This window comes from Pteronotus mesoamericanus, unplaced genomic scaffold (assembly GCF_021234165.1).
Source record: "Pteronotus mesoamericanus isolate MK-2021 breed Mesoamerican mustached bat unplaced genomic scaffold, CSHL_Meso_final contig_347, whole genome shotgun sequence".
Taxonomy (NCBI): Eukaryota; Metazoa; Chordata; class Mammalia; order Chiroptera; family Mormoopidae; genus Pteronotus; species Pteronotus mesoamericanus.
This window is the reverse complement of record NW_026555137.1, coordinates 14,777,696-14,804,896: the sequence shown is the minus strand read 5'-3', so window position 1 is coordinate 14,804,896 and position 27,201 is coordinate 14,777,696. Positions and strand designations below refer to the sequence as shown.

The 27,201-nt window shown below is 39.2% G+C and overlaps 2 protein-coding genes across 2 annotated transcripts in view; one reads left to right on the top strand and one right to left on the bottom strand.

The window, feature by feature from the left end:
• Nucleotides 1-20,888, top strand: part of KMO (kynurenine 3-monooxygenase) — a 38,086-nt gene extending 17,198 nt beyond the window's left edge. Inside the window, 12 exon segments of the mRNA XM_054576709.1 lie at nt 1,076-1,124; nt 2,279-2,366; nt 3,734-3,899; nt 8,159-8,230; nt 9,385-9,506; nt 11,023-11,170; nt 12,427-12,484; nt 14,398-14,480; nt 15,659-15,760; nt 15,856-15,915; nt 19,909-20,046; nt 20,049-20,888. Coding sequence (XP_054432684.1) covers nt 1,076-1,124; nt 2,279-2,366; nt 3,734-3,899; nt 8,159-8,230; nt 9,385-9,506; nt 11,023-11,170; nt 12,427-12,484; nt 14,398-14,480; nt 15,659-15,760; nt 15,856-15,915; nt 19,909-20,046; nt 20,049-20,111 — 1,149 coding nt within the window. The 3' untranslated portion in view covers nt 20,112-20,888.
• Nucleotides 20,889-22,265: 1,377 nt separating this feature from the next.
• Nucleotides 22,266-27,201, bottom strand: part of OPN3 (opsin 3) — a 33,012-nt gene continuing 28,076 nt past the window's right edge. Inside the window, exons 3-4 of the mRNA XM_054576708.1 lie at nt 25,294-25,545; nt 22,266-22,529 (exon numbers count right to left, since the gene is read on the bottom strand). Of these exons, the coding sequence (XP_054432683.1) occupies nt 22,266-22,529; nt 25,294-25,545 (516 nt within the window). The remainder of the gene's footprint in view (nt 22,530-25,293; nt 25,546-27,201) is intronic.

Here is a 27,201-nt window from a genome sequence, read left to right as displayed (position 1 = left end):
CATCCGTGGCATAGAAGACTGTAAAGCAGAGCTAGGAGAGGGACAATTAATAGATCCCTGTGAATTTCAATGTAGAGCAAAGACACAGGGAGCTCTTTCTCAGTCATTTGCTCTGTAGCATGAACTAGTTCTTTTTATACCAAGCATAGGAGGAGCTGCTCATTTTAAACGTCTCTGCATTTGGATGAGGTGAAGATTCATAAAGTAGTATACTTGTGTTCAGTGGGATATATGACCCTGTGCGGAAAGCTGCATGGTTAAATTTTTCAAAGCGATGGGCACCCCGCCTTGCCAGGCTGCGGTGCGCCTTCCGCGGGCTCTGGGTAGGCAGTCATGCCAGCGCCGTGGGCCCCTGCCTCTGTTAAACAGTAAGTAGTAAAGATCAGATTTTATGAGCGCATTGGTATAAATATTAATGTACTCTAGGCTGGATTCATTCTTTATATCCATTGTACTAATTTTTTTCTTCCGATTTTAAAATAAACTAAAATTAAAGCATTTTCATGGACCCCTAAAGTATGGTGGGCCCTACGTACAGCGTCTGCCGGGCCTCACGGAACAGTCATGAACTGTCCTATAAAGTCACAGACAATCAACATGTGTCCCAGAGAAGCTTGATCCACTCTTACCAACCCCATTCTGGCTGCCTCCTCCCCGCACACACTCTTTTGCATTGAAACAAAGGCCTTTTGGAAATGGTACATTTATTCTGGTGATGTTGTCAATTCTAAAGTTCTTTTAAACAGCTTAATTTGGAGGCCTAAGCCAAAAATATGAAATATATAATTTGCTGTTAAAATAAAACTATCTTAGTGAAAATATTTTCCTACAAGAGGAGGGTTTGGTTTTTATAGTATCAAATTTTGAAAAAGCTTAAGTTTAAACTTAAGCATCATATTATATATATTTGGTTAAAATATTTAATATTTTAAAGGCTACTTAGCTGAATGGTCACAAAACTAAGATTGCAACCTTCTGCTAAATAAGAAATTGTTCTTATTTCTGAGTGAGTAACATAGAATTATATTTGCCCATTCTCCAGAAACAAACAGTATCTACTATATTTTTCTTGCAGTATATTCTTTCTATAAGCAGAGAAAATCTAAACAAGGATCTATTAACCGGTAAGTCCAATGCTTTATTTACCAGTTGTCATTTTGAGTATAGCACATGAGACTAATCTTGTCACATGATTTATTGGGATTTGTTTACTATTTCTTTTTGTGATTATTAAGAGCAGGACCGTGCATAGTACCAAGTCCTTCTTGAAAAGTAGCAGTGATACATCCTCTGGCATCTCTTTTTCATCTTCTCAATAATCTAAATGAAAATCATTTGTTCAACGGGCACTGAATTCCTGTTGTCTTAAGGCACTGGAATGAATGAGTGCCCTCCCTGATGAATAACGCACAGTCTAGTGTAGCAATAGATAGGCTCTCATGATTTGCAAAGTGATACAATTACATTTGCATTTCAGAAAAACAAAAAGCAGTAGTATGGAGGCTAATAGGAGGCCTCAAGATTGTTGGGACAATCTCTGTGTGCAAAAAATGAGGCCCTGGACTAAAGTTATAGCAACATGGTTGGAGGGAAGGATGCAGATTCGTGGTATTCATAGGAGACCCAATAGAGAGCGAAGGAGCTTGAGAAAGAGGAATGTGTAAAATATAACCCTGGGGTTTCTAATGTAACTAAAAAAGGTCTAGTCATTGATGGAAAAGCCCCTGGATTGGTAATTAAATCTGTAGCTTGGCTAATCAATCCAGTCACATCCCAGGTAGCCCTTGATCAGGAGTAGTTTTTTCTCCTCTCCAGCATTTGTACCAAACATATTTACTCCCTGCAAAGCATTCTCCTTAAGCAATTCTCCTGTCTCCTAAATCAGTCTGTCTTGAGCAGTCTCAACAGTCTCCACGGGATTTATCTGTTTCTCCACAGTTCCCCACCCAAAGCCCATTTACAATATGTCTGTTGAATTGAATTGAATTGAACTGGAAAGAGGAGTGATGGGAAAGTCATTCTAGGTGATTCAGCAGGGGCTTAAGAAATAGGGCTTAGTATGCTTAAGTCAACTTCTTTACCAACATTTGTAAGACTGTCTTTTGGATGCGCAGATGGGTGGGTGGGGCTAGGTGGCTAGATAGATTCATGTTATTCTTAAGAAAATAAAAAGAAATAGCTTTATCATACTGTTGTAAGTAAATGACTAATATTTCAACCTGAGCAAGTGAAATGAAAATTGGAATTTTATTTTTGTTTGCATTCTTTGTTTCCTCAGCTGTTGAGAAATATCCCAATGTGAAGGTGTACTTTGGCCACAGGCTGTTGAAATATAATCCTGGAGAGAGAACGATCACAGTGCTTGGGTAATTAGCTGGCAGCCTTTTGACTTGAGAGGGAAGAGTGAAGATTTGGAGTGGAGAACTGTATCTGTAAACTTTGGTCTTTGGCTCTTTTGAAAGAGTTAAAGGATTACTAAAAGGCCAGTTCAACTAGGTTCTAGAGTCGCTGAGTTTTACATTGAAAATAGACTTTATATGCCCTCTGCCTAGGATGCCAACAATACTCCTGGTCACTCAAACTCCCATGGTCTTCCGCACTGGGGACCCCACTCTGCTTCACGCTCTCTCCTCCCTAGAAACAGATGATCCTCCACAGCCCTGCTTGTCCTCTCCTCTCTCAGGATGCTACCTGTCTGCTTCTCCTTAGCGTGCTCTATTGCCTCTCAAGTGCCAAGCCTCATGTCCCACTCTTGCGATAAGTCATGGATTCCCAGTCCATTCCATAACCACTTGTAAACACACATCTCTAAAATGAACCTTTCTAGCCAAGGCCTGTGCCTTCATTCTCAGTCCTAAACTCAGTCCTAGTCAATGTTAATTTCTCATTAAACATCTTCATAAGTACCGGGACCTCTTGCCATGACCTCAAACACATCTGAAACCTTGATCGTCTGTTTTTCTCCAAGCATGTCCCACTCCTGACGTCCCTAGTTCTATCACCAAGGTAATTAGAGTCACTGTCATGGCCCCCTTTCTCTATTTTCTCCTGATTTTTCTGCTTTTTCCTGAGCACCACAGTCCTTGGCTGTCACCCCTGCTGTAGGTAGGCTACTGCGGTCACCTGGTCCCATCTCCTTTCTCTTCTACATTCTGCCACCTCTTCAAGACACCTACTGCAACTGAGATTAAGTTGCCCCTTTTCAAATATCATCCACGCAAATGAAAAAAATTCCATTTTCCCCTTGTGCCAGGGGAATATATTTAAACCTTTTGTCTTAATATTCAAAATTATCTTCCCCCTTTTTGCCCTCCCCACACTGCGTTCTTTTCTTAAGCTTATCTCCTGCCACCCTCTGCTCAAGCCAAACGAACGTAGTGCTCCTAAAAAATCCTGGTGCCATCCTTGCAGTGGCTCATATGTGCCCTCCACTTGGGACATTTTGCCTTCTTTTCAAGATTCTCTTCCTTCATGCGGGGAAGTCAGCTCTCAGACACACTTCCGTGGCCTAGCATGCCTTCGCTAATCCATATGGTTGTGTGTTATTCTCGTTCTCAGAGGAAAACTTGTGTTAGGGGTGAGTATTGCCATCTCTCTAGATATCAACTCAAAGCTGTAAGTCAGATTTGTAAAAGGGAGTCGTAGCCTCCTTGACTTGCTACTTTTTATACCCAAGTGGAGGTACATGGTCCTTTTCACCACTTAAATTTGGATGGTTTGTTTTATTTTTCAGATCTGACAAAGTTCCCAAAGATCTCACTTGTGACCTCATTGTAGGATGTGATGGTGCCTATTCAACGGTCAGAGCTCAGCTCATGAAGAAACCTCGCTTTGATTATAGTCAACGGTACATTCCTCATGGGTACATGGAGTTGACCATTCCACCTAAGAATGGAGATGTAAGTCTTTCTCTTTCTGGTCCCCTTTCCACATACCCTACATCCTATTAATTAAAGGCATATTCTAGTGCAGTTGTTCTCAGTCACATGTCTTAGTTTGGGCGTTTAGCAAAGTATTTTGTGATTAATAATAAATTGGTCTATAGGTGTGCCTTTAACAATATCACTCTCTCTCCCTTACCTTTTGCTATACCTTTCTAAGACGTAAAGAAAGAGAGGAATTACAACTACCTTACTGGAAACACACAAGGAATTTGTCTCAGATATCAGTATCATTGTTCCATTTTCTCTTGGGAGAGAAAAATGGGGTGGGAATCAATTCTATACACTGACAATTGGGAGTTCTTGTCTTCCTGATTCAATTAATAAGAGTTATTAAATACAGTGAATAGCAAGTTGTTGCAAAAGGATTTCCAACGAGTTTTTAAATTGAATTTATTGGGGTGGCATTGGTTAATAAAATTACATGTTCTCGGGAGCACAATTCTATAATACATCTTCTGTATATTCAGTGTGTTCACCACCCCAAGTCAAATCTCCTTCCATCACATTCTACCTCTCCCCTCCCCCTTTCCTTCTGGCAATCACTATACAGTTGTCTCTGAGTGTTTATTTATTTATTTTTGCTTAGTCCCTTCACCGTTTTTACCCAGCCCTGAAACTCTCCTATCCTGATAGCTGTCAGTATGTTGTCTGTTTGTGATTCTGCTTTTACTTTGTTAGATTATTTTGTCTATTAGATTTATATGAGTGAAATCATATGGTACTTGTTTTTCTGACTGGCTTATTTCATTTAGCATAAAGCTCTCCAGGTCCATGCTGTGGCAAAGGGTAAGATTTCCTTCTTTTTACACCAAAGTAATATTCCATTGTATAAATGTACTACAGTTTTTCTATCCACTCATCTACTGATGGACACTTGGATTGCTTCCAATTCTTGGCTATTGTAAATAGCGCTGCAATGAACATAGGAGCGCATATATTCTTTCAAAAGAGCATTTTGAGTTTCTTCGGATATATTCCCGGAAGTGGAATCACTGGGTCATAAGGCAGTTCCATGTTTAATTCTTTGAGGTATCTCCATGCTGCTTTCCACCGAGGGTGCACCGGTCTGCAACAGTGGACGAGGGTTCCCTTCCTCATGTCCTCGCCAGCACTTGCTGTTTGCTGATTTATAGGTGACAGCCATTCTGACAGGTGTGAGGTGGTATCTCATTGTGGTTGAATTTGTATTTCTCGAGTGATTAGTGACATTGAGCATCTTTTCATTTGTCTGTTTGCCGTCTGTATGTCCTCTTTGGAGAAGTGGCTATTCAGGTCCTTTGTCCATTTTTTAATTGGATTATTTATTTTTTAGTGTTGAGTTTTATAAGTGCATTATAAATTTTGGATTTTAACTCCTTATCAGATGTAGCACTGGGGTTTCTCCAAGAGGTTTTCTTATTCCCTTGTTCCCATGTTAATCCGTATATGGCCTGAAGCAAATATGTGATATGTATATTTTATATTGTCATAAGCAAATATGTGTGGGAATTTAATAAGGAGTTATGTTCTCCAAGGGGTTTTCTTATTTCCTTGTTCCCATGTTAATCCGTATATGGCCTGAAGCAAATATGTGATATGTATATTTTATATTGTCATAAGCAAATATGTGTGGGAATTTAATAAGGAAGACTAAAATATCAACAAAAGGAATAAGGATCTTGGCTTATAAATAAGGATAAGTAAACGATGTTAGTTAAATACTTAATTTGCATATTAAACATCCATTTTTAAGGCATGGATTTAATCTAATGAAATTCATCATGAAATTCAGATATCTGTAAAATAGCTAGTCAATTTGGGATAGTGGTATTTTATACCAGTTATATACCAAACTCTATCCATCAGTCAAATACATATTTTAAAATTATGTTGTCTTTCTATTTCCTCTTCCTGGTCAAAAGTGTGTTTACTAATTCTTCAATGCTGATTTTATGGTTTCAGGTAGATTTTATTTTCATGGCCCAAGAGCCAATAATTCTGAATTACAGGATTTTAGGATTCTATTGAAAATTACCCCAGACTTGCATGGAAGCATGTCTCCCAATGTAAATTTAAGATACCATTTATTTTCTAGTTATCTACATTTAATACTAATAACTAGTGCTTTACGAAAAAATTTCTACTGTTTTGACATACCAGCGTGACCCACACATAGGAGTATTTTGACATGGCAACAAATGAGTCTACCAAAAATTACCCTTCCTTCCTTCCTTCCTTCCTTCCTTCCTTCCTTCCTTCCTTCCTTCCTTCCTTCCTTCCTTCCTTCCTTCCCCTTTCTTTAATGTAACAGATACTATTGCTCCACCTGTAAAGACTGAATTGGGGATAAGAGATTGGGTGAGTGACAGAAGTGGATGAATGTTAGAGGGAAATGAATGGGAGGTGCATCGTAAAGCTGCCTTGGCACAGCCAGCAAAATTCTTTTGCTTAGACTTTATGTTTGGAGGGACTTTTGGCGAGAGGACCAATGGTGATTCCTACAAGCCTGACCTTGGGCAGCCTCAAGCTCTTCTGTTGAGAGCATGAATTGGTCATAAAAAGCTAAAATGTGAAGGGTTACCGTATTTTGCTCTGTATAATGCACACCCATGTTTTTGTGTGCATTTTACACAGGATTGTTATACCCATTATTATACCTTAGGTATGTAATCGTTATACCAAGGTATAATGCACATCCATATTTTTCCCTCACAAATTTGAGCAAAAAAGATATGCATTATACATGGCAAAACATTTTGCAATGTCATGAAACAGGTATGAACACCAAAATGTTCTTGATATCCTATTTGCTCTCTCAAAACAATGTATAACCCTTATCTAATGCCAACGGTGAAGACGGGAGGTGGGTGTTACCTTCCACACAGTTTTTATTCAGCAGTTTCAACCTTGATTATTGCAGTAATAAGAAATCGGTCAGCTGTCATTTGTCTGCTCCTTCTTATCTTTGGGAGCTCTAAAAGGCTGCAGAAGTGGCCAAAAGACAGCAAGAGGGACAAGCGGGGACAGTCGCCTGCCCGGGCTGCTTTCCTTCCTGCCAGTCTCAGACAGGCTCACTCACACAGCCTGCTCTGCTCGGCTAGTTGACCCCTCCCTTCTTTCCTTCTATAATCCATGAATTCCTTGTTTTAACCACTCCCGCCCCACAAATTTCTTTCTTTTTAAAATTTATTAATTCTTATTGTTTTTTTGTATTTTTAATTGTATTTTTTTCATTACTACTTACCTCCCTGCTCAGCTTTTCCTTCCTCTGCTTCTAATTTAGCAGCAAATTGCCTATTATCTACCACTTAAATTGCTGTTAAAGACAAGTTATTTGGCTTTTTATATGGAGGCAGGGTGCCTATTAAACTGCACTGTAAGATCTTTGAGGTCAAAGAGTTATGCATTTATTCATCTATGTCATATACACGTGGCAAGTACTTTCTAAAAGTTTGTAAAAAGTAATGCAAACCTGAAATAGCTGGAAAATTGATGGTGTGTTCTTGTATATATAAAATATCCTTGGGAAACTTTAGGGTTTGGGCCAATTGGGTCTTGGGTCCATTGACCTCCCCAAGGAATCAGTACTTCCTCAGGTTGTTATTGCGTTGTAGCGGGGTCACTATGGAGACCAGACCTCTCCGCTATTTATTTTATAGGAAACAAGAGATAAGAGCCTTGTTTGTAAAATTTGGTTTTGCCCATAAAATTTAAATTAGGACCTTTCTATCCATACAAGTAAGTCACTAAATAAGGTGAAAAAGCATAAAAATGTACACACATATACACATGTATATTCACACATATGTGTATGGGCATGTGTGCATGATTGTGTGTGTGTATGAAATTAAAACAAAGAAAGACAGAGAGAACATCTAAGAGCCTGTTCACAAACCTTCAGTTATACCGAGTATCAAAAACTCATCCTACTGACATACAGAAAATACGGTATTGATTTTAAACATTTTGAAGTCAAGTGATCAAGGACATTTGTAATAAAAGGCAATGAATGATTCTATTTGTAAAACACCTCACCTAAGTTTCAGTTTATAAAGACAGAACACAAAGTCTTTTCTAAGACTATTTCTACTTTATGTAGCAATAGATGTGCATAGCACCATGAATATGATACTGATTTAAATTGCTGTGGAAACAATTATAAAATAAGCACAGTCAGCTTTATAGAAGCATTGCATTAATATATTAACCAAGTATATATACATTTTTTTCTGCAGTATGCCATGGAACCGAATTATCTACACATTTGGCCTAGAAATACCTTCATGATGATTGCACTTCCTAACAAGGTAGTTCAGAATCTTTCATCAATGGTAATTTACATCTGTAATGAATGTTTTTTATTCATTCATGTGCTTTGTGTGTGTGTGTATGTGTGTGAGTGTATATATATATATATATATATCTACACACACATAATTAATCTCATCATTGTTTAATCTATTTAGTGATCACATCTTGAACTTTGGGATGACTGAGGAAAATCCTATTGGAAGTCACTCCGATGATGTACTTTGCAAAGGAGATTTAACACACATGGAAGACAACTGGGGGGTTGGTGTGGCAGAGCCTGTCACCTTTCCCAAGACACTGTAGGATGTAATGACACCCAAATAAAGCCAAAGAGGCTTCGGTTATGTGATAGGAAGTACTTTCAGCCTTTAAGATTGATAAAGCATTGGAATACAGATTATCAAACAGTATGGCTGTTCATTCATTAGACATACACTTTTTTGATATATAAATATATAAAATACGTACAGGGTCTGGCAGAAGTAATGCCCATTTGAGTGTGGTTGGTAGGGTAATAATATGGGTATAATAATTTGTAGTTTTAATTTGAACATTTCACCTAAAATGTCGCATGGTGTGTTTGAGTGTGATATTATTATGTTACAGTATTACATGCTTATGATTTTGTAATAAAAAGGGCATTATTTGGGTTGGGCCCTGTATATCATTGTTCTCATTTTATTGTTGTTGTTGTTATTATTATTATTATGTGGTATAGATAGATATAACTATCTGTTTCTCTGGTTGGTCTTTTTCTTTCTTTTACCTTCTTTTTTCCCTGTTATCAGGCCTCGGGTCCAATGCCTATTCATTCATACTGTCATAAAAAGAACAATAGAGGAGAAAAGAGGAGAAAGTAAATCCAACCAACCTATTAGTAACCTCAGCTGTAGTGCTTGCTTGGTGGAAATGTCTGGAATTTACAGGGTAGAAATTCTCCTACTAACCGAGAAGCTGGGGAGTAGCCCTGAGACGAGGCAGCGCTTTCCTTTGGGAGCCGTGGGAAAAAGCGAGGGCGCTTTCCCTGCTCGCTGGGACATTCCTCCCGGGTGCCTGTCCTGGCCACAGCAAGGACCTGTGGTGTAGGGACCCTCCTTTGTGTCCTCATCATGGTCTCCTCTTCCCTCTCACACTGTTCTTTTTCTCACAGGACAAGTCTTTCACGTGTACTTTGTTCATGCCCTTTGAAGAGTTTGAAAAACTCCAAACTAGTGGAGACGTGCTGGATTTCTTCCATAAGTACTTTTTGGACTCCATCCCTCTCATCGGAGAGTAAGTTTCAAGATATGCCATGGGCCCCACTGATTTGAGTTAGTCAAAATCCAAATGCAGGTGATGCACCTTATTTCAGTTTTGCTCAAACATGTCTGGCTGCGCGGCAATATAGACGTGAAGCCAATGTTAGCAAAAGTGCATGCTGTGCTACGAGCTGTTAGTTCAAGAAGCCCAGGCCCTGGCTGGTTTCACTGGGAAAGACAAGCCACCGATGTCCCCAGGCCTCTCTATATCCCGTTCAGGTACTCGGGCCCCCAGTAGATAAGCATGTCTGTGGCACAGCAGGTACCAGCAACCTCAGGTTCAGGTCTACCACTCACTAGCTGCGTAAGCTTTTGAACATCTCAGCCCCTCACAGTAAAATGGCGATAATAATAGTATTGTACCTGCCCCAAAGGACTAAAGGACACCGTGCCTATCAATGATGCAGCACAGGGCCTGGCACACAGGAAGTTCAAGGTTGATAGCTAATTGTGCTCACTGTCTGGTTTAGGGGCGCTGGCATCTAGGAACCCCTGTCCGCATCGCCCTCCCGGTGGACCTTTGTCATCTGCGGGCATTCAGGGTCGCAGTCCCCACTGTCTCTCCCCCGGGGATCCAGCTCACTCTCACCCTCCAGAGATGTCTTCATGGAGGCAGTGTAAGGCTGCAGAAAGGGCAAGATTTTAATGCTTCTCTACTTTTTACTTCCTTGAGTGTCAGGTTTTTTACTTTTAAAATGGAACCAGGATACCAATGTTTTAGGGCAGTTGCGAACATTCAGTGAGCTAACTTTGTAGAAGGGATAGCCCACTGCCAGCCCCTAGCAGGTCTTTGAAAAAGTGTCCATTTTCATCCTTTCCTGATGACTAATTCAGTTCAGCTCTCCCTCTCTGACCTTGATGGAAATCTGTCTGGCACTAAAACTTAACCCATGTTCCCATGGCTCTTTCTTGCCTTTTCAGCCAGATTTAAGATCCAGGTTTACATACTGTTTCTCTCATTAGAGCGTCCACAAAAACCTCTGTGGATGCTTTTCAAACGCTAGCTAGGATTACAACTGCCCACTTTCAAAGATATATAAATTCACATTAATTTTTCTTTTGTAATCCTACCTAGGATTAGAACTGTCCACTTTCAAGTACATATAAATTGACATTAATTTCTATTTTGGTTTGTTGGGGTTTAATCAAATGCACAGCAGCATCTTGATGTGTCCACACCCTAAAACCTACCAACGTCACTGAAAATTGCATGACCCACGTACAAGAGATTTTTATGACATATAATGCTGACCTATTTCAAATTATTGATGTGCAACCAGACGTGTTCTTTTAGAATGTGATCCACATTGTGGCAAATCAGGAAGGTAATTAGGATGATGAAACTTCAGTTCCTCCCTTTCCTGTTTTCTTGCTGGTGTTCTTGTGTATCTGTTCGTAAAATCCTACAGTCATAAAGCCAGTCAATGTGAAAGAATTGTGCAGCATTTCACACCCAACTGAACATCTTTACACTCTGTTTTTCTCTGAAGGCAAAACCTGACGCGAGATTTCTTTCTGTTGCCTGCCCAGCCCATGATCTCTGTGAAGTGCTCGCCTTTTCACTTTAAATCCCACTGTGTACTCATGGGGGACGCTGCTCACGCCATAGTGCCCTTTTTTGGGCAAGGAATGAATGCGGTACGTTCTTTTGTCCAGGTAAATCCCAACCAAAACATCTTAGGTTAAAAAAAGAAAAAAAACATTTGCAGGTCCTGGCCGGGTAGCTCACTTGGTTAGAGTGTTGTCCTGATATGCCAACGTTGCAGGTTTGACCCTAGGTCAGGGCACATAAAAGAAGCAACCAACGAATGCAGAAATAAGTGGAACAACAAGACAGTGTTCGTTTTTCTCTCTCTCCCCGCTTTCCTCTCTCCCTAAGAATTAATCAATATATCCTTGGATAAGAATTAAAAGAATAATGTCTAAAACTATCCCCACAGAATCTCTGAGAGCAGAATTAATTCAGATATCATAGCAGATGTTTAGACTTATCACTAACTATAGTCGTCTTGAATCACTTAATCCAGCACTTTAATGTAGGAAAAAAGCATTAAGCCTAAGATAGTTATTTACCATCTTAGTGAAGATAACTAACTTATCTTCATTTCCTTACCTATAAAGTTGGGATTTTAACAGTACCTGCTTCATAGAGATTCTTGTGGAATAAATGAATTAATTAAGTAAATAATTTAAAAGTGTTATTATCTCAGCCTTATATGCTACCTCTCACATCTAAATTAACAGTCTATATAATTGACAAGTAAATTTATTTGCTTCAGTGTAATCTCTATATTTGATGTGAAAATTACTTTATTTTTTAACTTTTACATACTTTATATTGTCTCCAAAACTATAGTCTGAATTCCTAGACAGCAGGAAACATAGCTTTTGATTTTCTCCTTCCCCATTGTATTTAACATAGTACCTTACTAATTTTGTAGAGTTCTTAATATTAGAAATTTGCTTTACTCTTGGCTTATAAGAACTAAATTAATATGAGAGTTCTAATCTATCATGAAATTGCTCTAAATATGAGTCTTGGAGACTGGAATAGTTTAAATATAATTCTAACACTCATGGTAGAGCAACATAATTATTCTTTCTTCTTGAAGAAGCAATGGAATCCATCAAAATTACAAGAGTAATTTAAATTTTGAACAAATTCCAAATCACTGTAAATAACATATATGAATTGGGCAAAGACAAAACCACCATGTACGCAGTTGATGGTCCTGAGAAATCTTCAGTCAATTCCAGGTGTGGACGGACTGGTCAGGTGCTCTGCACTGGCTGAGGGTAAACACCCCATGAACCGCTGGTAGAAGGCCTATTCAAAATTGCTAAGAAGTTTTTATTATTTCCAGTTTATTTTTTCCCCATTTTTCTTATTTCAGGGCTTTGAAGACTGCTTGGTATTTGATGAGTTAATGGATAAATTCAATAATGACTTTAGTAAGTAAAATTTCTCAAATGGACATGCACTGGCCTTGCTGGTTAATTGTGGACCTATTTCTGGATATCAGTAATAGGTCCACAAATAGGTCCACTGCATATTTCTGGTTCAAGACTATAAATGTTTCTGTTAATTGCCCCTGCTACTGTTGTTGCACATATCAGACAAGTACCCAGAGAGGGAAACATAGTGTTTTTTAAGCTTTGTACATGGAGGTCTATGCAGTGATCCATACGAAGGCAAAAGTGCTGAGACCAAAACTTGGTGGAGATGTGCTCTTTTCTGTCCCTTCCAATGTGGGCGTGAACCTGCCTGCACCCACTTCGGCAGGCCCTCAGAAACCCTGTTTGAAGCCCTGGCATTTTCTTGCTCTGCCTGATCAAAATTCCTCGTCTGATAGTTCCATTTGTCTTTTGATTAAAATGGATTTCACCAGTATGTTAATTTGACCAATTTAAAGTTTTAAATTTTGACATGTAATTCTGAAATCAAATGTACATAATTTTCATCTTATGAAATTGCCAACAATAGCCTAACACCTGAAGAATTTACTGCTTCCCAGCATCATATGTTCTCAAAGGCTCCCTCTGAATTTAACCCTGTGTCAAGTAAGGGATAGACTTAGAGAATTGGCTTTAAACCTCCACCGAGCTTCCAGTCAGGACTCACCCACTTATTAGCTGTGTGACCTTGAGCAATTCATATCACCTTACCTTTTGAAAGTCTCAAGTGTTCTTTTTTCCATCTCTAAAGGGGGAATAATAATAGCAACTTCAGAGAGTTGCTGTGAAAATTAAATAATTTGTGTAAAGCTTTAAAAAAAAAAAAAAGGCTGGCGCAAAGTAAGTGCCCAGCAAGAGTGTGTGATGGTCGTAGGAAGCCATTGGCACTGTGGGATCTGGGTCAGCAGAGACTAAGGCTTCCAGGCCAAGGAAGCTGTGATTTTCTCCCTTTCCTTCCCAGTCATTTCACTCGGGTGCTGGGGATCTAGAGGCATATTGCTTCCTCCCTTCTTAGCCCTCATGTGATTGGTTTCACCTGCTAATAATGATGAGGCGGATGGAGGGCACATGTGTCAGAACACACTGCCAATACTGGCTTTGCTTACTAGACAACAAAGATAAAACAATAGTAATGGGACAATAGTGATCAAAACTAACGTCACTGAACAGTTCATATGTGCTGGGTAACTTAATGTCCTTTCAATGCATTATGTCATGGGGTCCTCACTGAAAAACACGGGCATACGTACTCTTCTTGTCCCTCTTTTACAACTGAGGAAATTTAGACACAGAAGTGGTTGCCCAGAGTCATGCAGCCCAGAAGTCGCTACTTGCACCCAGGTTCTTGGACTATAGAGACAGCTTCCCAAATCACGAGAGTTGTCTGGCCATGTGAGAGTTATAATAGTTACTTGTTAATTTACCGGATACTTAGTTGGTAGTTAACATACCAGGTTAAGATTTCAACCATGAATAGAACATGGGGCCTGCTTCTGGAAGATCACAGCATAATGGAGGATCTGTTTTTTAAGCCAATAAGGTGTCATAGGTGCTGGGAATGATGATGCATCGAGTAGCAAGGGAGAGCACACAGGAGAAGAGCGAATTCTAAGCGGGATAGGGGTTGGGGGTCATGTACAGTCATATGCATGAACTGCATTCCATTTATGAAACAAGAAAGATAATGATTTACTAAACAACCAGTAATACATTATATGAACTTTACCATATGTTTTATTTAATCACAATAGGAAATACTTGTGTGTTATCTCTCAATATTCCTTGATTGCCTGGTTACCCATAGTTTTAAAAGGTTAGATAAAAGACACTATTTAAGTTTCCCTGAGTAGAATCCAGCATGTTTCTTTAAACCGTCTTGGAAAAATTGCATTATTTTACTTGGCTTCCAGGTATGTGTCTTCCCGAATTCTCAAGATTTAGAATTCCAGATGACCATGCGATTTCGGACCTATCCATGTATAATTACATAGAGGTGAGCAAGAGGGTATGGCTCTCCTCCATGCGGTCTTTCACTGAAACTCTGACAAGTGCTCTTTTTTAAACAGTTTAAGAATAGGTACAAAAGAACACACACACACACACACACACACACACACACACACACAGAGCATTCCTTACACACAGGTGGATTGTGATTGTGTACCTAGTAACAATGACCCATGCATATCATCTCCATCTGCACTTCAGTGACATTTAGGAGGTAACAGAGGTGACAAGTGTCTGGTTCAATCTCTGATACTTCACAAGCTCAAACCTTGGACATTGAGTAAAGTTTGCAATATGCCATTTTAGTGAAAATAGAACTTTAATATGGGTCAATACATTTGAAGACTGAGAAATGTTAAATGGAATTTCCGTTCCTAACATGATAAGCTGCACCCTTAGAGCCACATTGAATATCCTTCAGGATATTATACACTAAACAAACAAACCAACAAAGTAACACCAAAGAAATCATGGTCAGAAAATTAATAACCTGAAGAAAAACACAATTCCATTTTGAACCAGTCACATAAAGTGCTCACAATAAATTGTTGTGGTTATAGTTTTAAGTGTTTAGTTTAAATATATAGTTTAAAATTTTACAAGATAAATTTAAAGAAGAGAGTGTTGTTGTTTTCCTTCTTTTCCAAAGCCAGAAAGTAATAAAGTAGACTTCAACATGAGCAGAGCAATTTCCTATGTGGTGAAGGAAGTTCTATAATATCCTAAATGGCTCATTAATGCACCTTCCCTGTGTCTTTAAAAGCAAGACAACTACAACCAAGTATTTGTTCGGAAGGTGGAGGAGGTTTAAGCAGATCCCTTCCTGCCATAAACAGTATTCCAAACCAACCAGAAAGCAACAGAAATTAGTCAAATCATTGGGCTCACACATTACCCACAGATCCAGTTGTACCACAGCAGAGTTTCCGTACTGACCTCTGAGCAAAATAGAGTTCTCTAACAGATGGGGTATAATTGCTCCACTTTTCAAGATAGTGGCCTATATTATTGAGAATCACTAAAAGGGATTATGAATGACTATTTTGGAAATAATTTGACTTCTTTGTGTCTAGCTATATGAAGAATAAAAAGTATTAATAAATTATAATAAAGATATTAAGGCATTTTTCCGAGGTATTCTTTAAAACCCTTGCGTTATTGCAGATGCGAGCACATGTCAACTCAAGGTTGTTCATCTTCCAAAAGAAAGTGGAGAGATTTCTTCACGTTATCATGCCCTCTACCTTTGTCCCCCTGTATACCATGGTAAGGTCTGAACTTAAGACTTTTCCTTATTTTAATCTCTTGATTAGCCATTAAAGAATACACAGAGTACTGGTACTCTTTGAATTTTCTTACAGGTCGTATTTACCAGAATGAGGTACCATGAGGTGGTGCTGCGCTGGCGTTGGCAAAAAAAGGTCAGGACAGATTCAGCTTTTTTGTTTATTTGTTTTTAATCTGATGTGTTGATTAAAAACAGAAGGCAGCCTGCTGAGCAAACAAAAATACAAAGAGGCAAAGAGAGAGAGAGAGAGCTTTGGAAGGGAAGATATTAAAACAAAACAAAACAAATTGGTGCAAACTCTAACCTTTTTACTTTATTTTAGCAGAGTGGCTATTTCCTTTAATTTATCAATGGACTTTTGCATCATGTGATACTCTTATGGGTTTAATTTGTAAAACTGGACAAAAATAATTGAATTCTAATGTAATGCTATCCTACATTCATTTTGGGCAGTTGACCTAGAGAAGCCAGTAAATAGACATTCAGATTCCTGATCTTCCATTTTGGAAGTTTTACAACTTCATGTACTCAACAAATTGTTGTATTTAGTGTAGAGACTGAGCTTGGCAGGGTGGTGAACAAGGTGCAGTCCCTACCCTTCATGGAGCTCAGAGACTAGTGGGAGAATGAACAAGTGCAGTAGAAATGTACAAACGACCCATGGAGGAGAGTGAGAGTGGGCCAGACACCCAGAAGCGGAAGAAACCTCTCACGTGTCCAGAGTGAAAGTGGTGAATATTTCAGGGGAGCTGGAAGGGACAACATACATGTGAAAATGGCTAAAGGAAGAGCAGGAATGGGAAGAGAACCTTAAACATCTTTTTAAAAAAAATTATTAAGGTATCATTGACATTTAATATTATTTTAGTTTCAGGTATACAAAATAATGATTCACTATTTGTAAATATTGCAAAAGGACCACCATGATAAGTCTAGTTAACACCCATCACCACATATAATTAACAAAATTATTTTTTCTTGTGATAAGAACTTTTAAGATCTGCTCTCTTAGCAACTGACCAGGACTTACTTGCTCTGAGCTCCAGTGCTGGGATTGCAGCTCTAAGTGTGCCAGGGTCCTATGGAGAGGCAGGGGGCTGGCAGGGTAGCTATATCCCAGACAGAAGTGCTGGCAGAAGCTGTTGTTTCCTGGCTGAGCTCACCTCTCCCAACTGGGCCAGCAGAGACAGGTGAGCATCTTCTCTGAGTCTTTATCAGCCTGGCTTATACCTTTCACACCATTCACACTATTTGCCCCACCCTGGTGAGTCCTTGAGACCCCACCCTACCCAAATTGAGGGTCCACCCAAGCCATTTCCAGTGGCTTTTCCATGCAAATGACCTGTCTTGGCTTATATGGCAGACTTTTCTAAAATCTCCCAAAGGTTCACAAGCCCCAAACAAGCAGCACCTAGCCTCAGCATGTCTTGTACAGCTTGCTAAGTGGCCCCAGGCCCAGCACTAGCAGCAGACAGCCCTGGTTTGCATATTGGCCTCTCCCAGGCCCAGCACAAATAGAAGCCATATGCAGATTACTTTGTAACTCACGCCAGCTGGCCCCAGACAGGGCACAGGTGATGGTTGACCATGGCCTACATCTCGTAGGAGGCCCCAGAGCCAACAAATCCAATGGCCAACTTAAGACCATGCCAGAGCACGACCCAACCAGTTCCACCAGTGACGTATCAAGGGGAAGACTGGTAGGGCAGCAGACCCCACTGAAGCAAGTTTTTCTCTGTGGAGTAAGCTCCTGCACAGCAGATTCTCCACTGTAGTTGTAGCTCATCCTTGCAACCGATTGGTCTGGGGCTAAATCCTCCCCAATTATGTGCCAACAGCAGTCAAGGTTCAAATACAACAGAAGCCAACACAGCCAACACAGGGGCTACACCTGGAGCTCCCAGCTTGGATGCACTGCGGAGGCTGGGCCACTGGGCCTTACAGGACACCTACTACATAAGGCCACTCTTCTAAGCCTGGGAGACACAGCAGCTTTACCTAATACATAGAAACAAACAGGGAGGATGTCAAAATTAGAAGACAAGGAAACATGTCCCAAATGAAAGAATAGAGAAAAACCTCTAGAAAAAGAACTAAACAAAATAAAGACAAGCAATCTACCAGATGCAGAGTTCAAAACATTGGTTATAAGGATGTTTAATGAACTTAGGAAAAGAGTAGACGAACTGAGCGAAAACTTCAGCAAAGAGGAAACATAAAAATGGAGACAGAAAACATTAAAAAGAAATAGTCAGAAGTGAAGAATACAGTAATTGAAATAAAGCATGCATTGCAGGGAATCAACAGTAGACTAGGGGAAGGAGAAAACCAAATCAGTGGTTTGGAAAACAAAGAAGTAGAAAACACCCAATCAGAACAGAGAAAAAAAAAAAAAAAAGGATCCAAAACAAAATGAGGCTAACCAATGTCACCACAATAAATTTCATAAAACTGAAAGAAAAAAAAGCAAAAAAATGATAACAGTTTAAGGAGCCTCTGGGAATATATCAAGTGTACCAACATTTGCATCATAGGGGTGCCTGAAGCAGAAAAGAGCAAGAAATTGAAAACCTATTAGAAAAAATAGTGACAGAAAATTTCCCTAATCTGGTGAAGGAAATAGATATACAAGTCCAAGAAATACAGAGAATCCAAAACAAGGTGAACCCAAACAGGCCCACCCCAAGACACACCATAAGTAAAACGCCAAAGTTTAAAGATAAAGAGAGAATCCTAAAAGCAGTAAGATGAATGGAAGAAGAAGTGGTGCATGTATACAATGGACTATGACTCAACCATAAAAAAAAAAATGAAATATTGCCATCTGCAAAAACATGGATGGACCTAGAGGATATTTTGTTGAGTGAAATAGTGAGAAAGAGAAAGACAGATGCAATATGATTTCATTTATATGTGGAATCTTAAAAAAAAAAAAGCAGAACAGAAATAGACTCATAGATACGGAGAACAGATTGAAGGTTACCCGCTGAGAGGGGGTGGGTAAAAAAGGGAAAGGGATCGGGAAGTACCAATTGTTAGTTACAGAACAGTCATGGGGGTGTAAAGTACAGCATAGGGAATATAGTGAATAATATTGTAATAACTACATGTGGTGTCAGGTGGGTATTACATTTATAGGATGATCACATTGTGGTTTACATAAATGTCTAATCACTGGGTCCTACACCTGATACTAACATAATGTACATTAACTGTAATTAAAAATTTGTTAACTATTAAAAAATGGGCAGAACATCTGAATAGACATTTTTCCAAAGAAGACATACAGGTGGCCAACATGTACATGAAAAAGTGCTCAACATCACTAATCATCAAGGAATTGCAAATCAAAGCCATAATGAGCTATCACCTCATACCTGTCAGAAGGGCTTTCATAAGCATCTTGAATATTAACCTGAGGGAAACAGGGAGATTGAAGGAGGCTAATAAACTCAGGTGCAGATGTAGAAAGATTACTTTGCTGTGTGGAGAATGGATTGGAAGGAATCAAGTTTACTCATTCCAAGACGAATAAAGGAGGGCCTCTGTCCTCAAGAAGCTAACAGTCTAATAGGGGAAAGAGACGGTGACAGGCAGTTAGAATATAGGACAATAAGTGCACTGACAGAGGCCAGGATGACATGGGAGTGTACCTAACCCAGGCCAGAATGAACCTCACTGATGCAGTTGATATACTGCAGGTGGTAAAGATGCTGTGTTTAAACTCTTTGCGGGGGTGTATCTTCTGAGTCATTGAAGCCACCACGTCCATGACTCTTCCTATGGACACTTAATGCAAGGTCTGAGCAATGGATTGTTTGTGGCTTCATCACAGTGCCCTTCTAAGATAGCTCTTTTTCTAAACTGTCAATTTTTTAAATGACTGTGCAAAGGTTGACTGCTAAGAATTCCTTATACAGGACACATGGGTTCAGTTGTTTCTGGAAAGAGAGAAGGGGGAAGCTTCAGCCATTGAAAGACTACCTAGTGGTCATGAAATTACATTGCTATTTCAGGTTCAAGAACAAAGAGGGAATTGTGTACACCTTGGTCATTTAAGAACCAAGTTTGTTTCAAGATTTTAATCTCTGCACAAATAACATGAGAGTTCTTGCTCTCTCTACAGGTAATAAACAAAGGATTGTTTTTCTTTGGAACACTGATAGCCATTGGTACTACCTACCTGCTTGTGAGCTTCATGTCATCGCAACCCCAGGACTACTTGAGAAGACCATGGGACTGGGTCACTAACTTCCGGAATACAGGACATGTCTCCCTGCAAACCTCATGGGGGCTCTAGAACAAATCTCTAATGTCACTAGCAGGTGACAGAGATCCTGCAGTAGTCAATGTACTTGATTTCTCTGTAATCAAATGAAAGGATCAAAACCATGTTTCCTGTCATCAAATTTAATTAATGGAAAATTTTTGTGATCTTAGAATTAAATTCAGTGTAGAATTAAACTCTGTGTATTCACTGAAACTATATATTTTTTAAAAGCCACCACTTCAAGATGCAACAAGCAGCTTCCCACAACACTATGCTTACATCTAAATATAAAAGTGCAAAGACTAATACTGCTTTCACTTCTCAAAAAGTGAGGCTCTAGAGGTGTTAAGGAAGACACTGATCACACACTTTCTTTAAAGGATGTAACAGAGATCATGATAGGATTTGACTCAACACCTGGGATTAAATATTCCAATTTGCCTAACCTGTTAATGGCACTTCTGATCACCTGTATGGAACTTATCTAAGCACAGAGCTCAGATTCACTTGATTAAACTAGAAATGTAAATGAAAAATTGGGGGGGGCTTTATAGAGAGTTCACAATGAGTCGATATTATTTCCCAGTCTTCAAAGGCCAGTAATACCTTCTGAAGACTAGAAAAGTCTATTAATGCCATGCTAAGTGAAACACAGGAAAGGCTGCTTTTATAAACTAAGTATCTACATAGGCAAGAGAATAGAAAGGAAACAAAGGGAGATGGTATTTGTATAAATAGGACAGCATATTTTATTCCATTTCAGGCTTTTAGAAGCAAATTACTAACTTATTTATGAACCACTTACTGTGGCAGAACCAGAAATAAACTGATTTTTTTCGGTGAAAAATGTTTTCTTTCTTTCTTCTTCCTTCAGTAGGCCAACTGAATCACTTAGGAGTCTTTCAAACACAACTGATTATGAAAACGCAACACTAGTAGGGCAGTCATCCAAGAAATAAATATTAGGCAATAAAATAAATATAACCATTTATCACTGTTTCTCTTCCATAGTGTCAAAGAAATCCTTCAGTTCTAATAATGTATGTTTAGTCTAAACCATGACTCATGGAAAAATGGCCTCTACACTGTTAATTATCCCATAGCTTTATTGAAGAGTAATAAAGATTAAATAATATATTTTATTAGTACAGTTCTACACTTTCATCCCCCTTTGAAAGTAATTTGTTTGGTTTTTTGCAAGTCCTTTTTAAATCCAGAACTCTTGACAAAATTTTGGAAAATGATTAAGAGGAGAGATAATCTTGCCATGTTCATATCTGAAGACATACAGATTCAGGAGTGTCCAACCCGTGGCCCGCAGGCCACGGGCAGCCCAGGGTGGCTATGAATGTGGCCCAACACAAAATCGTAAATTGACTTCAAACCTTTTTTCCCCTCATCAGTTTCTGTTAGTGTTTGTGAATTTAATGTGTGGCCCAAGACAAGCCTTCTTCTACCAGTGTGGCCCAGAGATACCAAAAGGTTGGATATCCCTGAAGGAGATAGCTGTTTTCCATCAACACTATCCTTCCCATGTACACCCTGGGCTCATGCATGACTGCCTACATGCCACGATGACCTTGAAGTTCACCATCCTATTCTCCTGGCTATGTTGCTTTTGCATAGCATCTCCTAGAGCTCACGGAGCAGCACATTTGTCTGAAGCTCCTCTTTATCATACGAACATATAGCAAGTCTTTTGTTTTAGATAAAGTTAGGGGTTCAATTTTTTCATCCTAGAACTGTCTGATAAATTTAAATGGTCAAACATGGGACATGACACTGAATAGAACCCAACACTACAGAAAGTTCCCATTTTTCTAGCTCTGTCATACCTGTGGATGAGACAAAATTATTTTTACAGCTCCACATTTTTTGGGAATAACGTATGGTATGCCTCGGAAAATACAGTCACTTAAAAACTATATTTGAAATGAAAGTCTCCAACATGTTAGAAGCTGATGGTGCCAGGTGCCTGTCTTGTGCCCCCAAAAGGTTTTTCACTGGATAAAGCACCCATTGAACTGAAAGAGCTGATCTTGCTCAATTGCTCCCAGAGGCTAGAAAGTACACGAGCAACTTGAATGTCCTTTTTGGGCCACAAAAGTTCAGTTGATGTTACATGGAACGTGGATTCCAAAACAGTCCTTATAATGGGAATCTCAAGGTGGTGTTCAGTTGCAGTCCCCATCCTGTCTTGCTACTGTTTATTCTTACAAAGGCCGTACTTGGATTACATCAGCTTTGGAGACATTAGTCTTGTCACTGTCATCGACTGATAGTGATTCATCGCTGGTGATGATAAAAATGATGGAAGAAGAATTGAAAGTCACTTTCTTCTTTGGCCTGTCACCGTCTTTCTGGGACATCACAATGGGTCTGATTTGCAGCTCACTCCCAGCTGCTGGTAGGTCTGTTGCAGGCCTCTGGCACCTCAGTAGTTGGACACACAGCAGTTGCAAAAGGGACCTTCGAAACTGGGCAGAGAGAAAATAAAGTTGAACAGTAAGAAAAGTGCAGCTATTAATCTGGATTAGCATTCAAGAACATTAGTTAAATTCAATGTGGGCTGCTCTCTCCCATTTATTTTCTGATAGAGGTGTGGCATTAGGTGGCCACACTCAGGTTTACCTGAGTTGTCTTTTGTTTATTATGATTCTTATTAGCTAGACTGAGTAGGAATGTTTCCATACCTTATCATCTCCAGAAATTCAAGTTGCATGAAGCACCTAAGAGGGAAGCTACGTTTGTTTCTTTAAAGGATTTTGAATGAAAATTCATCCCACAAATCTTCAGTGAGCACTGTGTTCTCTAGGTGGTAGTCACTATGCTACACTCTGGGGATATTGTGGGCAGCAAAGATAGGCAAGGCCCTTCTTGGCAGAGGAAAGAGACGGTGGGGCGGGCCCACTAATGTTCCTTTAATTAGGGGAAGAATTTTTTTTCCCATCAAGATTATGAATCATTTAGAGCAAAAACCCTACAGCAGAGAAGGCTGGTGTCCACAAGCACCCACGTTTCTTCTCCGTCCTGGGTTCAACACTATTTCTCAGCCCCTTTCAGCGGCTCCTCCTTGCTCTTCCCCAGGCCTTTGGTGGTCAAGGTGTGAAGTTGGTCACAAACCACGTTCCTCAGTGACTGAACGGAACAGATCCCATCCTCTCCATCAAGGACACTCGACTGTGGACCGTGATCTGAATGAGCAATAACCTTTTTCTTGTGAATCTACTGACATGTTGGGGGTTTTGTTATAATAGTCTATCATGACTAGTAAAACATGTAAATAAAAATGTACTTAATTTCATTTGCATCCCCTTCGTTTAGAGGAATACATAGGCTTTCCCAGATCAGGAAATAAAAAATATAATGGCTACATTGATATTGATTTTCTTTGAGGTCCATTTATATATAAGTTAACATTTAATTTATACTTACTTTCAAAATATTTACTTGTATGAGACTTTTTTGATTTCCCAATCTATTGTTTGGTATGTCAGGATAACTGCTAAACACATTATTATGAGTACTAAGTAGATTTTGTATGCCAAAGAAAGTATCTTCCAATATAAATGGTAGCTCCTTGAGGATAAGGACCATTGTTTCATTTATTTATTTGTTTGGTTCTGTTTGTTTATTGCATCCTTTATACTTCCTGTTCAAAGTGTACCCCCAGACACCAGAAACATCAGGACCCTGTGGGAGCTTGTTAGACACGCAGGATCTTAGACACCCAAACATACTAAATCAGAATATGCACTCTCTACAAGAGCTCTAGCTGTGGTGTCTGCATATTAAAGTTTTAAAAGCACTGATTGATAGCCCAGTGGCCCAGAGAAAAAGCTAAAAAAAAAAAAAAAAATTAGTTGATGTAGCTAAAATGTAGTTAAAATTTGCCTGTTGAGGTGGAGGTCCTTAAAATAAGGTCTTATACTCCTTCAGAAAATTAAGGTTCTACTCCATCTCACTAGAAAAATTCTCACATGTAAATTTTCAGAGTTTTATAAATACTTTCAGGGTCCTGATAGTTCTCCTGTGGCCAATTCAAGAAAGCCTGGGGTTCTAACACACTCCCAAGTTAAAGATCACTGGCCTCCAGCATCTTTAACACACCTGGCTAACTTCTGGGCTTACACACCTGCCACATGCTGAGCACCTAGACATGCGCAGTGGGAGCAGAAGGCAACATGCAAGGGAGAGAGGGACCATCAGTGATAAGAAACTGAGCCCTATGCAAGCAAGCCCATGGGGAGGGTAAACCAACAACATTCAAGGAGGCGTAAGAAGGGCATTAGGAGTGAGCATTATAAAGCTAATATAAAAGTGCTCCCTTCTTCCCAGCTCTTGAAGCATTAGAAGTCACAGTAGTTATTTTGCCTGTTATTAATATGACCTGTTACTTAAAAATTCCAATAGTGTCATTAACCATTACACATAACTTTTAAATTCCCTGATCTTTCCACTTCGTAACTGAGAGGCTCCGCTTCACGTCAGTCCCAACGAGGCCTCTCACAGCCTGACGGGCAACCATCGAGCCAGCACCGCAGTGGTGCGCGCGCACTAAAGCTCCCTGTGGCACGAGCAGACGCAACAGGTCTAGAGGGAGTTTGTTGAGCCAGATTAATCTTAGCTACACATTGGCTGCGGCATAATAATAACCCAACCGATTGTTAACGACGCCTATTACCCAAAGTGAAGAGTTACACAAACAAGGTCAACATCCAGCCCTGCGTGCTTCCTGGATCAGGCAAGTTATGAAGCTTCTCTGAATGTATGTAATAATTCATAAATAAAATAAGAAGTAATATCAGTGCCTATTTCATGGAGTTTTGTGATGATAATAGGTGTAACCTGCATAATATAGTAAGAATTTTACATGTATATACTCACACTCGCCATGGTCTGAAACCAATCCTGCAATATCTCCCAGGTATGCCTGTTTTATTATTAATGTCTGTTGCGGCTGTTATTGTCACTAGACATAAAACAGTTTCTGCTAAACACTAATTTTAATCGAATTTTACCTAACAAGCATGAACCTCCAGAGTGGTAGAACTGTTATCATTTTCTTTGGCAATATCCTCTTTTTCTTCGCGAAGCCTTTACTTTCCTGTAAAATTTTCAACTTGGGTTTTTATCATGGAAGCTTCTCTGAATTATTTCTATAAAGGTATCCTATTTGTCAACAGCCAACCACCCCACCCCAGCCCAGGGTGAAAGTAATCAGTGAATTACAAAGCTTACTTTTCTGATCATGAAGATATAAATAAGCGGGTTATACACAGTGCTTGATTTAGCAGAGAGGTAGGAAACAACAGACATTGTTGGAGTGACCAGGTGTCCATACCCATTCACCACCAAGAAACAGATCACAATATAAGGCATCCAAAAAATCAGGAAGGTGACTATCATAATAAAGCACATTTTGGCCACTTTCTTTTCATATCTTAAAATCTTGATCACTTGAATTGTCTGAAGATCTTCAACACAGTGAAGCTGCAGAAAGAAAGGAAAGGGTTGAAAGTTAAAGAATCATTTTTGTTGTTTCTAGAATATATATTCAGGCACCACTCTTGGCCCTGCCTTAAAGGAAAGAGAACTGAGCAGGACCTTGGGGGCCGAGCTCTGACCGGGGACCTGCATCCGGGCCCAGTCCTAACCTCTCCAGGGCTCAGTCTTCCCGTCTTTAACATAATACACTAAACTGTGTCGTCTCTTAGATCCCTTAATGGTGTTTGATGTTGTCTAATTTACTTCAAGAAGTATAAAATGATTAATTTTATTGATGCATAGATCGTCAAGTCGCTAAAAGACAGCCTGAAAGAGTCACGGTAAATTGGTAACAGTTTCTCCATGATGCTGGAAACTCTTAGCAAGAGCATAATCCTCAGCGTGATATCTAGAGTTCTGCATGGTTAAGCCCACAGCTGGCTGTGGTGAGAACTGAATTCACACATGAACTCTTGCCAGAAACTACTGTGACTTCTGATTCACAGCTAATGACTGTAAAGTAGGATTTGATGAGGAATTTGTAATTGGTTTCATCAGGGCCTTGGCTACAGACATGAGCACCTGGCAAAAATTCCGTGGTTGTTTTCACTAAAAATCAGCATATCTACTTCTAGTGTATTCCCACTAGATTTTTTTTGGTTCTTACATTTTTAAAGTTCTTTGACAAAGTTTCTCTGAAAAAATGTTCTTTAGATGTTCCTCTTGTTCTTATTATGTGTTATTAAGGTGAGGGGAAAAATATTCCTGTACACCGAAAGTATGTTTTTAAATAAAATGGTTATTTCTGACTATTCTAAGCTTGTTATGCTACAAAAAATACAAATGCTTTAAATGTTGATTTTTAAAAAGGTGCTTGGCATACTGTTGATATTTAATATGTAATTTTAAACTGGGAAGTTGATGGCATTTCAACAACCTTTTTTTTTAATTTTAGCATTACTGTAAAAATTAAGGAAAATTACCAAATAAGTCAACTCATGTGCTTATTGTACTTAAAATATATATTTGAACTAATATATGTAACCTATTAATATTATCTGAAGTTGTATTTAAGAAACTAGATTCTTATTAGAATCATGTATTCATGTGGACAAAAAAAAAACCAAAACAGAAGATAACATGGATAATTAAAATGTTTGATTATTTTTTAGAGTAGAGGAACAAGACACAGATACAAATAATTCCACTTGGGATTTTTTTCTTCTCATTCTAGTTTGTGAAATCTTAAAAAAAAAAATCACATAAACAATCATAACATAAACACATATACTTCTTACTTTTTCTCACATATTATTTTCCTGAACATTCACAGACCATGAGTCCAAAAAAGAAATTTTCCAAAGGTTTATTGCCTATTAACCAGATGACTCTTCTCAGTCTAGGATTAGGAACTGTCTCCAAACTTCGGATGCTACGCTCAAACTGGATTTCCCAGCCTTACAAATACCCTGAGCCCGGCTGAGGGGCGCAGAACTTCCAGCACTCAGACTCAGCTCAGCCTGTGGACCCGCCGACCACAGAAACAAAGACGGCTCTCTTCACGGTCACACCACTTCCCCTTCCTATGCCATCTGTCTGTTTCTTACCCCCAGAATAGTCACCGATCACCTGTTACATGTGTGCACTGTTCCTGCAACAGAT